The sequence below is a fragment of the Belonocnema kinseyi genome, chromosome 9 (genome assembly GCF_010883055.1).
Source record: "Belonocnema kinseyi isolate 2016_QV_RU_SX_M_011 chromosome 9, B_treatae_v1, whole genome shotgun sequence".
NCBI lineage: Eukaryota > Metazoa > Arthropoda > Insecta > Hymenoptera > Cynipidae > Belonocnema > Belonocnema kinseyi.
In genome coordinates, this window is record NC_046665.1 from 59,978,161 (window position 1) to 59,991,281 (window position 13,121).

The following is a 13,121-nucleotide window of genomic DNA, read 5'->3' on the forward strand; positions in this document are numbered from 1 at the left end:
GACGGTATCAAAAAGTTAGAAAATCGTTGGACTCGCTGTATCGACCTAAAAGGAGAGTATGTTGAAAAATAAAACCGAGTTTGGCCAAAAAAACGTCTCCGTATTTCATTTTTCAGGGACTTATCAGACTGTCTAGTACGTGAGGAGGTGAATAGGATACAGGAGAGGTATGTAAAATGGACACTGGAGTTGGAAATGAATACGCCGAACTATATTGTCAGAAGGGAGACAGGAAGAAGGAATTTAGGGATTATAACAGGGATTTGAGCGTGTAAATAGGAGGAGAAATCTTTGGAAGAGGGGGGAAGTAAGCTGGTTAGGGAGTGTTGGTGGAAGAAGGAGAACAAATGTAGTGGTGCAAAGATAGAGGTGGGGAAGAAAAGATATTTTAGAACGAATGAATTGCAGATGGATGAAGTGAGAAGGATGCACGAGGAAGGAAGGAAGGTATATAAGTTGGTTCAACAGAAAGGCATGGAGAAAGAGAAGGCAGAAGGAGAGGAAAGAATAAGAGAGTCAAGGTGTAACGGGAACTGTGTGTGGATTATGTTAAGGGAGAGAGCGCAATATTTGTGTGCGAAAGGAGAGCAAGTAAGTCAGGAACTTATAGCGAAAATGAGGTGCGATTGCATGGAGAATTATAATAAGTTCTGGCTTTCTAGAAAGAAGATAATGTGTGAATTTTGCGGGAAGGGGGATGCAAAAGTTGAGCATTGGTTGGAGGAATGTGAAGAAGTGGAAAGGAGTGGGATCAGCATGGCTGTATTGTTGCATGAAAGGGGAGACAAAAGGGCAGTAGCATGGGTGAAGGGAGTGTTGGGTAAGATGGAGAAGAAGAGAAGGAAGAGGAATGGAGAAGGAAGGATTGTAAATAGGAGAGGAAGTAGATGTAAGGAAACTGTAAATATTTTAAATAGCAGTTAATTATTAGGCGTTGGCCACGGAGAAAGAGGCTGGCAATGCGAGGCATAGCGAGGAAAGAGAGACATGCGTGCGAGGCAAGGCGAGGCGCAGCGAGGAAGGTTAGAATATAGAGGCAAGCGGATTAGTGATAAGGTGCGGATGGATGTCAATTTTTAATAGCTAGCTGTAAGAAAACTCTGTAAAAAAACTGGAAGTGTAAGCAAGTAAATTTTTTAAGGCCAGCAGGCCGAAAAATAAACGTTTATCTACTAAATTTAAAATATTAATTTTCAACCAAAAATAAAGTAGTTAGTTATACTTCCTGTTTACATAATTAATTCTCAACCAATGAAATCCAATTTTCAACAAACATGAATTTCTAAGAAAATATGTCAATTTTTAAGAAACAACATGGTAACCTAGATTTCCAAAAACTGGATTTGTGCGTTCTAGAACTAGCCACCGCAGAGCAGGACGGCTGAGAGAGAGGATGTGCTCAGTCAACCGTTAGTTGCGACAAGTTGAATCGCATCTCTGAGTCTAACAGAAATCGTTCAGGGGCCCTGCTTGTCCGCGTTCCGAGATGGGAAACCGTACAAAAATCCAGGTTTCAGTGTCAAACAAAAGAGATGAATTTTGGTCAAATTCATGTTATCTAATATGAAAAGATTAATAATAAGCAGTGCTGTGTTTTAAAAATGCAAGTATTTGGATAATAAGTAAAAGAAGTAAATAAAATACCATTTTTTGGAATGCATAAACAAATATGAAATACTATATCAAATTCGAATTATTTTTTATGAAACAACATTTTTAATCATTATTTATAAACATATAACAAAAAGAATTAGTTTGCGTTTCATACATTAATATTTTAATGAATAATTTGTATACCGAATGGAAATTATATAAATATAATCTGAATGAGATTTGAAAAAAATGTTGATATATATGTTACAGATATTTGGTAATTTTTAGTAAGTAATGTAAAGAAAATAGCAATCTCAATCAAATCTATGTTTCAAAATTTGTAAAATAATTAATATACAGGGTTTCAAAAGGCATCGGTACAGGTATGTATCTTCTAAAGTGAGCTATTTTTGACAAAGACCAAAGTCGTTCCCGTAGTAACTTTTAACAAGAAACCTGACGGTGAACTTAATTTTGACCTTCAGGATGATTTTCAAGGTTAGTTCAAGGTCAACTTTTTTGAAAATGGGAACGCCCTTTTGGAGCACCAAAAATCGAAAGAACGGCAAATTTTACATTGAAATATGTGCTTAGGTCATATATTTCGGATAACCTTAAAGTCACCCTAACCTTAGTTTAACTCAAACAATGTTTTGATGGCTATAAGAACAGGATTATTGGAAAACATTCCATCGCGGACAAACGTATGTGAGTATTAGACGTTGATAAGAGTTTAAACTTTGACCTTGACCCTGACCTGAAGGCCGTTTAAAGGTCACGACCGCTCATTTCAGGTAAGTGAGGTCAATTCTTAGTTGTAACGATTCAGTTCAGGGTCAATGTCAAAGTTTAGACTCTTATCAACGCGTGATACTTGCATAAGTTTGTCCGCTATGGAATACTTTCCCATAATGCTGTTCTGATAGCCATCAAAACATTGTTTGAGTCGAAATAAACTTAGGGTGACCTTTAAGGTCATCCGGAACATGTGGCCCAAGTGAATATTTGAACATAAAATTAAAATTAAAGGAATCCAAATGAGATTAAAATCAAATCTAAAATCCTATTTGAAGAAGATCGTATTTAAAGGATAACATTTTTTTCTAAAAAAATTTAAATAATTTTTTTTTGACAAAACTAAAAAAGAGGAAAGAAAAATGAGAAACCAATAGTATGTTGCATTACAAGGGATGAAACACAGCGATTGCAACGAGTGTGAGGTTTGAAGGTACAGTGACTAAGTGCGGCGTGGAGCAGTATGGAATGGAGGCTTCGATTTAACCTTCAAAAGTAGTTGAGTTTTCTTATTGGGTTCTATTATTACAGTCGAATTTAAGCGAGAAAACGATTAAAAGGAGAAATTTCTTGAAAATAGGGCAAAAGGATTAACTGCTCATAAAGGGTAAAAGAAATGAAATGAATTTATTTCCAAAGTTATTTTGTTGCAATCAAATTATGAAAGTTATGTCCAATAGTCCCTTCTGCAACCACTCCCTGTTACCGAGCGTATATTTCAACTTAAACCCCTTCACGCTTAAACTAAAGCGTAGCCAAAAGTCGAGGCAACTTGTTTAAAAAAAATCTCAAAATTGTCTACTATAAAGCATTTGAAAGCTTCAGGTCTCCGAATTCGGCTTTGTGGTCGTTTTCATTCTAAAAAATGTGTTCAATAAATAATGAAAAGGTAAAACATCCCTAAAAACAGGGTTTATATGGTCACCTTCTTCAGTCCTAAAGTTTTACCTGGTCCCAGAAATTGGTCGACTTTAGGAAACGTCTGGACAAATTTAAAGATATTTTTGCATCTGCAATACACTTTTCCAAATTCTAAAATAATTAATAATTCATTTTTTATTGCGATTTATTCAAAAAAGTTTATCTTGAGAACGAATTGAGATAAGAATCCATTTAATGGCTCGAAGTTTGCAGTATGGTAATGCGAGTGGCGTACAATGAATAAAACGTCTAATAAAATTATCGTTACGCAAGGTACATCATTTGGAATATTTCTGACTTTAGGCAGTCTCGACTTGCTTCTGAAATTACTGTTGTTATTGAAAGGTTACTTTTTGCTAACTACTTGTCCTGCTGTGCCGGACCACGCGCTAAAACAGATTGAAGTCAAAATTATTCAAAATGGTATTTCTTACGTGAAAATAATTTTAGCGTAAATTTTATTACTGTACTGCACTCACATAACAAAACTGCATATTTAGGGTCGTTAAGCGGTGTCTCATCTTCGTTTGTTCTATGTTTTGGAATTTAAAAAAAGTTATTGCATTGAAGAATGTTGAAACAATATGTGTGAATTTTTTGAGATTTTTTCTAACGTCGACAGCTTTTTGGGCACAGGTGAAAGTTGAAGCTTAAAAAAGAAGGATAAAAAACGTTTTTTGGGGAACTTTGCCCTCTAACAATTGAAAATAATTTTCTAGTAGAAAACTGATCATATAGTTTAATTCAGATGACTTTAAACTTCTAGATGCTTTCTATCAAATAATTCAGAGATTTTTTGAGCGAATTGCTATCAAATGACGTGAGGGGCCTTCATTTATGGCCCCGACTTAATTCATGGACAGCCCTCAATTTCTCTTGGCACTTGAAAGTTAGTAAACAAGACACTCAAATGTTCACACTTTATTAATGCTTAGTTTTTATTTTACAATGATTAATTAGCATATTTTATTCAAAGCATATCTGCTTGCTGACAAAGGATTTGACGTGTGGTTGGGAAATAATCGAGGAACCATTTTTTCCCAAAAGCATCAAACTTACTCAACAACGAGTTCCAGTTTCTGGAACTTTAGGTGAAACAAAAATATGTAAAATAAATCAATATGAATTAAATTTTTAGGGTATTTGTTTCAAAGAATCAGGAAAGATTGAATCAATTTGTTCACAGTTGGCACGAAAGTGGTGTTATTGACATGCCCGAAACAATAGACTTCATTTTGAATCAGACTGGAAAAAGTGAACTTTTTTTAGTATGTTATTCCCAGGCATGTACTGAGCTAGTTGTCATGGGATCTCTGAAACCTGAATACAATAAGAAAATAACTTTAGCTCTGAACATGGCACCGCCTGTTTTTTTTGGGCATAGTAAAGGACTTGGATGGTTGATAATAAGGACTCTCGATCATTTAATCTCAGTAAGAACAATCTTATAATTACTTATTGAAAATTTACTATTGACTTCGTAATTTTGGATCTTATACAATAATTATGATAATATTATTCAATTATTTTAATTATTCCTTAATACGTACGATAAGCCCTAATTAACGATCATTATGATAGCGGAACCATGATAATGTTGCAAATCACTTCGGCTTAACAGTGACACCCTCCATGGTATATATTTATACCCTTCTTTTTAAAGATAGAAGATCAGCATTTCGTATTATCGGCCTTATAAAGAATATTTTTGGAATCGACTCCAATGGTGTAGATTTGGTAAAAATAATCTGAACTTTTTTAACATTTAATATTTCGTAAAATTTCTATTAAGTTTACTTGAAAAAACTGTGATTTTTAGGAAGTTCTAAAAAAAGAAGTCTCATACATTCCTGGAGGATGTTCTACAAAGCAATTTCTGCACTACAATTTCGGTAGAAATCATCCAGGTAATCGTAGAGCTTATAAAAAAATATTTATTAATTTTTTCATTATTTAAAAGCAGGATTACAAGAAATAATTAAAAAATATTTTGAGACATATTTTTAATAATGTTAAAAATGAGAAAACCATCAAATTCGCAATGGATTGATATTCAGTTAATTTATTTTTAAAAAGTACAATCAATTCGCAATTTTAGTTGAAAGATTAGATTTTGAAATATATAATTGGAAATTTGAATCTTTTAGAAATTTTCAGTTGGATGCAATTCTAATATTTGGATATGAATGTAATTCCTACAGAACATAAAGGCAGGCAGTTCAATAGCAGAACTTAATCGATTATAAAAGTTTGTTTACAATTGTGTAATTTTTTTTCTACATAGGTACTTTTCGTCAATATGATTATGGAAAAAGTGAAAATATGAAAATATATAACTCAACAATTCCTCCAGACTATCCCCTGGAAAAAGTGACTATACCCATAGCCATTTTTCAAGGGCTTCAAGATTTTTTAGTTTCTCCGAAAGTACGAATCAAACTACAAAAAATAATACAAAATTGAAGTAGCCTCTATACTTTTATATAATAGGATAATTACCAGATAGTTGACAACATTTCCTTTGAATAGTAAATTCTTTTCATAGTATTCTCAATAAAGTAGTTATATCGGAGGACAATTTAATATAGTTTTAGAATTTCAGACAAATTCGCTTAGAAATGAAAAGTAAAAAAGTAAGCAAAATGCCGAACCCTTTATCTGCTTTAAACTGAAATTTTAAAGTAAAAAATTTCTAATCAATATCACCACAATGTTTCATATAATTAGCTGAGATTAAAGAATTTTAAAAGTGATTTTACAACGTTGACTTCAAATAACAGTTAATAATGTTAGCTATCTTTGTGTAATATTTTTTATAAAATTTCGATAATGGTCCATATTAATGTATCATACTATAAAATGAGAGGATATTTTGAAGCGCTCAAGTTTAAATAAAATAAATAGTACAAGTATAATTTTTTCAAAGTTTTATAGGTTTTTATCTGTTCTGCATAGATTTTAAAAATATTTTTAAGCATTTTGTTTTATCATAGTGGCATTGCCCTATCATGCGACTTCGGACATGCTAAAAATAGTTTTGTTTCGAAAATTATATTTTTTAAAATGGTCAACTTTTTGGTAATTACTTAGTAGATACTGATTCGTAAGTTTCTTTTTCGCTGAATTAAAATTGATCTTTTATATTTTCTTTCAGGACATTGAAACGCTAGTAAGAAAACTTCCAAATGTTGTGTATAGAAAAAAGTTCAAGAAATTTAATCACCTTAGTTTTACTATAACCAGGGGAATAAGAACACTCGTTTACGAAAAAATTGCAGATCTGTTTATGAATTACGGAAGAATTAAAACTTGTCACAAGTAAAAACAAATTAAACTGTTTTGTTACATTAAAAACTTTACAAAACCACCACATTATTCTCTTTTTCACCTACAAATTTCATTCATTATTTTGATTCATTTATTTATTTATGAAAAAAGTACTGAATTTGGTTGCTTCTCTTCGATTGATGATATTCCAGAAAAAAGGGAAAAACCTGATAACAAAAGCAAAAACATAATTATTTAGTGTCTAAAGATAAAAATACAAAATAAACATATTCTCCACATGCTATTTAAATAATATACTGGCAACTCGTACCAAATATTAATAATTAATAGAATTTTTTAAAATGATTCGCTATAAATTGGCTTATAAGCCATAACAACGAAACTTTTAGCATTAGAAATATCCATTTTTGCTTTGTGCACAAGAAATTTCACATATTTTATTTCGTTTGCGCGGGTACGTTTTCCATGCTAAAGTAAATGTACTAATTGATTCAGAGACTAAGGGATTTTTTGTGCTTAAAATGATCGCCAGACATCTAAGAAGATTAAAGTGAAAAAGCCGTTACATGCACTATTTCGGGTCGAAGTCGGCCAAGAATCCCTGTGTTTTATCATACATTATTATTTTATATCCCATTCAGTGTCTTTTCATTTTCCTCGAAAATAATTAGCCACATGAAAAAACGAAATAGAAAACAAATAATTCATTTTATTTTGATGTTCCATTTATTAGATTTCAAAATTCTAATCTTTGAAATATTAATAAAAGTTATATTATTATATAACTGATAAGGCTTTAAGACCTGCTGCAAAGTTATTGTGATTTCGCCTCCGCTTTTTTGTTATACCTTTATTATTTATTGTTTAATGTATAGGTTATAGAAAGTTTTACCGTATATTTGACTAAATTCATTTGATCAATGAATTATTAAATATTATTGAATTAAAAAAATTAAAAATCTGTATATACTGTAATTTTATTTGTTCATACAATACGTTTAAACACATCAAGCGAATGGTCACAACATAACGAATAAATCTGGTACTTAAAAAATTATTGTTTGAAATAATGATATTCAATAAATTAACCTAAATCTTTTTTGTAAAAGGTTATATGGATGTAAAGTATACTAGCGTACCCCAAAAAAGTGTGGTTTTGAAATTTGGAAACGCTACCTCCTAACTTTTTTTCCTCTTGATGAAAAAATACTGCTTGACATATTATTTCATTAAAAAGGAAATCAGATGTATCGCTAGATCTTTTTAGACCTGAAAATTAATTTGATTATTTTTCAGTTTTTGAGAAATACAAATTAAAGACTAAAAAATTCTTTGACGCAAACAAAATTTTTACAACCAAATTTTTAGAGATATTATCGGGCTTAGAATGCAAAAATTTGTGATTGCATTAGTCATTACTAAATAAGTACCGACAGTGATTTAATATAAAAATGAAAGTTAATTTTGTGAAAATGTTCAATGACAAACATATATCACTTCATAATATGACGTGAAAACTAATTTACATAATGGAAGTTGTAGGCTACTTTATTTTGCATATAATACTAGTAAGTGTGACCATCGCGATTAATTTGTTGTCAATAGACCACTTGAACTTATTATCTAGCAATTATGTATTGAAAAATGATTTTAAAATGATTATTAATGTTAATGATTTTCTTATTGTCCGCATTACGTATTTCTTCACCTGTCTGCAGCAGAAAAACTTGATTCTCTCTCATACAACATCTAATCATACTATCACATCTACTACACAAATACGTCGAGCGCAGAATGTCGCACGCTCAGTAATACATTGTTCATTCCTACATTTGGTCTAACTTATTTTGCTTCTGAGTTACATTATTTATGTAAAGATTAAAAAATTGAGTTTAATCTGTCAACATTTGTCTAATTGCGAATTCGCAAAATGAAGGTCTTAATTGTACTGCAACTGCTTACACATGTCAGTATTATTTTAGTGTCGAGTGTTCCTCAAAATTTAAACAAGAAAATTGTAAGTAATGAGATAATCAATTATAGTACATATAGATAATACGATATGCATTATTTTTAAATAAAATAAACATCTATTTCTCGATTTTAAATATCAAACAGAGGCAAATGATTACTGATGATGGTTACCCATTTGAGGAATATAATTTGAAAACGCAAGATGGTTATTTTCTTAAAATTCATCGTATACCAGGCGGAAATGGAGAAAAAATTAATAAAATCCAAAGAAATAAACCTATTGCTTACCTCGCCCATGCCCTCACACAAAGTTCCATAGATTGGGTTTCTACTGGACGAAATGTATCCTTAGGTAAGACTATTTAAATGATGAAATCCAAGAAATGTAACCACAGCATAAAATCTCTTCATCAAACAAAATTTATTAAAATATGTCAATTAAAGTTATAAGATAGTATTTTTTAGAAACGAATGTTTGCGCGCGACTGTTTGTTCTTGCTCTTTACGCTCGATAATATATTAATCTCGCGCTACTTGATCGATCTTTGTGCATAGACTTTTTAAAACTAAAGGTGAAAGCATCGACAACAGCCATTTGTTAATTGTAAATTCTCCTTTTTTATCGCTCCTTCGGTCTTAAACAACACATTCTCATCTCGTATCTCGTGCTTCGCAACTCGAGTTTCTCCCTGAAATTTTATATCCTTCCCATTAATGTATATTATAATAATTTATGACTTACATTGGTATTAAAACAAACGTAGCTTCATTGTGCCGTTGGAAAAAATGCGGACTCTTTTTGAACAATTTTGTTGTTAGAAAGGGGGAGGGTCGGTAAGGCCGGTTTTTGGCCTAATTTATTTTTGGACCAAAAAATCTGAAAAAATTATGGTAGTATCTTATAAGTATCCCGAGTCGATTGCACGCTAAACGGACTACCCACCACCCCCCAGCCACCCCCAACCCCTACAAATATAGGAAACACCACTACCCACCAACTGTATTTTCGAGAGATTTGACACTCTTAAACATGTATTCTGAGGTTAGCTCGGGTTTACTATGGTTTTCGGGGTCGCCGAATACAAATTTGGCGTCCTTTGACTTTCATTGCGTCAGGTTCAAGGTCATTGGAAGGTCAAATCCTTGAACCTGGCGCGATAAAGGTCAGCGGACACCAGGTTCGTAATCAGCGACAATCGTTGCAACTCCCTTATAAGGTCTTTATACCTCTCTTTTTTTTCATTCTCCTTGGCTATGCTGTTTTTGTCAGCTGGTACCCAAATTTCGATAACGAATATGGTTCGTTTCTCGAAGTCAAGAAGAACTACTTCAGGCATCGAGTGTACAACAGAAACAATTGTCGAGAATATAAAATTCCAGTATATGCGGCATTTCTCATGCTCGACAATTGACTCGATTTCCCTAGAAGCCTTTAGAGGAGCGATATTAAGGTTAATGCCGTAAGAGTGACAGAAATGATAATGAAGTATTCTTAATGCCGCATTGTTCCTTTGGATGCAGGTAATTCCCGCATGATTTGGACAACTAGATAGTATGTGAACTAAATGCTCGGGGTGTGCATGGCTTGCCATGCAGCTATCATCGGGAATGTCTTGGCTCAAAATGTCGCGACGGTGGAAATGACACTGTCTTGGCATGCCAAAATGAAACCCTCCGTACCAGACTTCAATCTGGGTGATTTAAGGAAAGCAAAAGTTAGCTCACATGACATTGACTGATCGTCCACATTTCCGTGGAAGATACCGTGCATCCTCTTGTCGAGGAGCTATTCGCGGAAATTTTTCTCCTGTGATTTCATAATCCGGGCTTTCAGTTTTTAGGACTCGAGATAAATAAGATTTGATGAGTTTTTCTAACCCCTGTTATTGAAGGTAAGGCCAAGTATTTCAGCAGATTCCTCCGCCATTTTGTACAGAAACGGTCCTTGGAGCAACTCTTTGTGCTTTCGGACCATTTTAGGAAGAGCGTTCCATCCGTTTGGGACTATATGTGCTGCACCTAGAATAATCCTGTTGTGAAGACTACCGGGACGGCAAGCATATTCGTTGCAGATACTTTGTTTCTCGTCTACAGTTTAAAAACCATATCTGCCGGATGAGACGTTTCTATCTGCTTCGGAAAGTATCCCTTATATATATGTCACACCCCGAATGCGGCTCTGTGGCACTCCCAGGTATGTATAAGTCTCTACAGCGCAAAGGTATCGTATAGCGCTTCTATCAACGAGCTCAGGATCTTCAGGGATGCCATTAAGTTTTTCTCGCTTTAAATAAACCTTGGCGCATTTGTCTAACCCAAATTCCATTCCAATTTCCTTATAATATCGCTCGACAATCCCTAGAGCTAGTTGTAGTTGCTCTTTGTTTTTAGCATAGATCTTAAGATCGTCCATGTAAAATACATGAGTGACCTTGTACGTTCGATCTGCAGGTTTGCCGTACAAGTACCCGTCGAAATGGCGAAGTGATAGAGATAGTGGCAATAATGTAAGGCAAAAGAGGAGTGGGCTCATGGTGTCACCCTGAAAGACACCTCTCTGAAAGGTGACCATGTTAGTTGTCACACGATTTTTTCCAGATGAGATAGTAAATCTGGTTTTCCAAAGCGGCATCAATCTCTCTATGCACCAAACTATTTGCGGATGAACCTTTAAGATTTCCAAAAGACTGATGATAAGTCAATGGGAGGTCAAATCGAAAGCTTTCCGATAATCTATCCAGGTCATCGATAGGTCATGCTGGTAGAATGCTGCATCTTTGCAGACACATCTATCGATGAGCAGGTTCACCGGACATCCCGCTACGCCTTTCTTTGAGCCTCGTTGTTCATACATTTCTTACCACACAGGTTCAATTGCCCGAACAATCCTATAATTTAGGATAGCTGTGAATATCTCATACAGTGTGTTCAGACAAGTGATTGGCCTGTAATTCTTCGGGTCAGGTAAGTTGCCTATTTTCGGCAGGAGTATTGTGCGCCCTTCCGCCAACCACTCCAGAATCGGCTGTTCCGACTTTAAATATGAGGTGAAAATATGGGCTAAATGCGGATGGGTTGAAGCAAACTTCTTCCACCAGAAGGTCTTGATACAATCTGATACCGGAGCGGAATAGTTCTTCATCCCTGTTAATACTTTTTTCACCTCCTCGTTAGTGATGGGTAGGCATTCTTCATCAGGTGTTATGAGGGCGTCACACAGCTTCTTGAAGCTATTTATATTTTCTACGTTTTCATTCAGTCTATGCTGCACTTCGTAGACTTCTCTCCAAAATGCTTTGACCTCATCTGGTTTGGGCGGGTGCTTGACAGTAACTGAAGGGTCTTGGAAGAGTCGATATGGGTCAGAGAGAAATTGCTGATTTTCTCTGACTCACCTCTCCCTCCTCTCCAGACTTTTCTTACCGTCAGATAGTATACGTATTCTCTCAACACTATTCAGCCTGATCGTCAGCAGCTGTGACTTGTTAATAATGTGATAATGGGTCCGGAGTTCGCGCGCGAACTTTTGAACCTTGGCGGTAAAATTCCTGCCAAATGTTATGTAGTCAATCACATACTGAATGCGTGACGCGGACTATCTTGCCCAGCTTATCTTTATGGCAAGTTGATCCGTTCGTCTTTTGGTCTTATGATTAACCGTTGGTTTTGTTTTACGGTTTGCATCGGCCAAAGATCTCGCTACGTTATACACACAATAATTGATAGCCCAGAGGTCGGATTCTTCGGAAAAATGTCCACGAAGCTCGTCATCTATTTCAGCCAGATCTTTAGGCTTGAGAGAAACCTTGGGCTTGTTCTAGCTGTGGTAGAGTAGGCGCTTTGCTTGAATAACCCCTATTTTGTAGTAGTTCGGCAGGGTTTCGCAGACGTTGATGTGAAAAGTGCGATAGCTCCGGGTGTTTCTCGCACCGCAGAGCATGCAGCCGTGCCATGTAATCCCGTTCAGGGGCCACACTCGCATCGTGGCACTCTAGCAAGTCGTGATTCAGTCGCTCCGTCTACCTAAAGGTCCCGAGATTCCGCCGATCCATCGCATTGAATCCATCTTCATTGGCTCTCCCAGCATTTACTACAACTATGTTTAGTGTTGCCATTGTTGTTCCCACGAGAAGATTGGGAAAGGGGTTCGCCTATCCTTCTAGAGCCCCGCATGCAAGGATAAGGCTGCGTACTCTGAGAGGTCGCCCGATATCCCAGAGTCACCGTTCTAGACACCTCACCTAGGTGCCATTCAGCTTTCGGCACAATTTTCACACCTCCGCTTGGGGTTAATTCCTTCGGGACCACCCCTGGACAATTCTCCGCGACTGCCTATTTATTTTTGTAACCATATTCAACAGAAACCCTTGGTACAGGGATCCTCTATCCGCAACTCGAGGATGCATTCGGTGGTCATTCGGTGCATTCGGTGCATTCGGTGCATTCGGTGGTCCCAAATTGTCTCACAATCAAGCTGCAAAGTACATGGGAAAATCATCGTCGTTCGTCAGCAAGTGGGTAAAGCGGTATAAAGAGACCAAAAATGTTGA

General features: G+C 35.2%; 2 protein-coding genes across 4 annotated transcripts in view; both read left to right on the plus strand.

Moving 5' to 3' along the window:
• LOC117179538 (lipase 3-like) overlaps window positions 1–6,653 on the plus strand; it is a 13,627-nt gene extending 6,974 nt beyond the window's left edge. Inside the window, exons 3-8 of the mRNA XM_033371445.1 lie at window positions 4,286–4,400; window positions 4,496–4,742; window positions 4,891–5,046; window positions 5,129–5,216; window positions 5,594–5,736; window positions 6,464–6,653. Of these exons, the coding sequence (XP_033227336.1) occupies window positions 4,286–4,400; window positions 4,496–4,742; window positions 4,891–5,046; window positions 5,129–5,216; window positions 5,594–5,736; window positions 6,464–6,631 (917 nt within the window). The 3' untranslated portion in view covers window positions 6,632–6,653. The remainder of the gene's footprint in view (window positions 1–4,285; window positions 4,401–4,495; window positions 4,743–4,890; window positions 5,047–5,128; window positions 5,217–5,593; window positions 5,737–6,463) is intronic.
• A 1,707-nt stretch (window positions 6,654–8,360) lies between these two features.
• Window positions 8,361–13,121, plus strand: part of LOC117180248 (gastric triacylglycerol lipase-like) — a 26,973-nt gene continuing 22,212 nt past the window's right edge. For all 3 annotated transcript variants that reach the window (XM_033372641.1, XM_033372642.1, XM_033372643.1), the window contains exons 1-2: window positions 8,361–8,614; window positions 8,716–8,923. In XM_033372641.1, coding sequence (XP_033228532.1) covers window positions 8,528–8,614; window positions 8,716–8,923 — 295 coding nt within the window. In that variant the 5' untranslated portion in view covers window positions 8,361–8,527. The remainder of the gene's footprint in view (window positions 8,615–8,715; window positions 8,924–13,121) is intronic.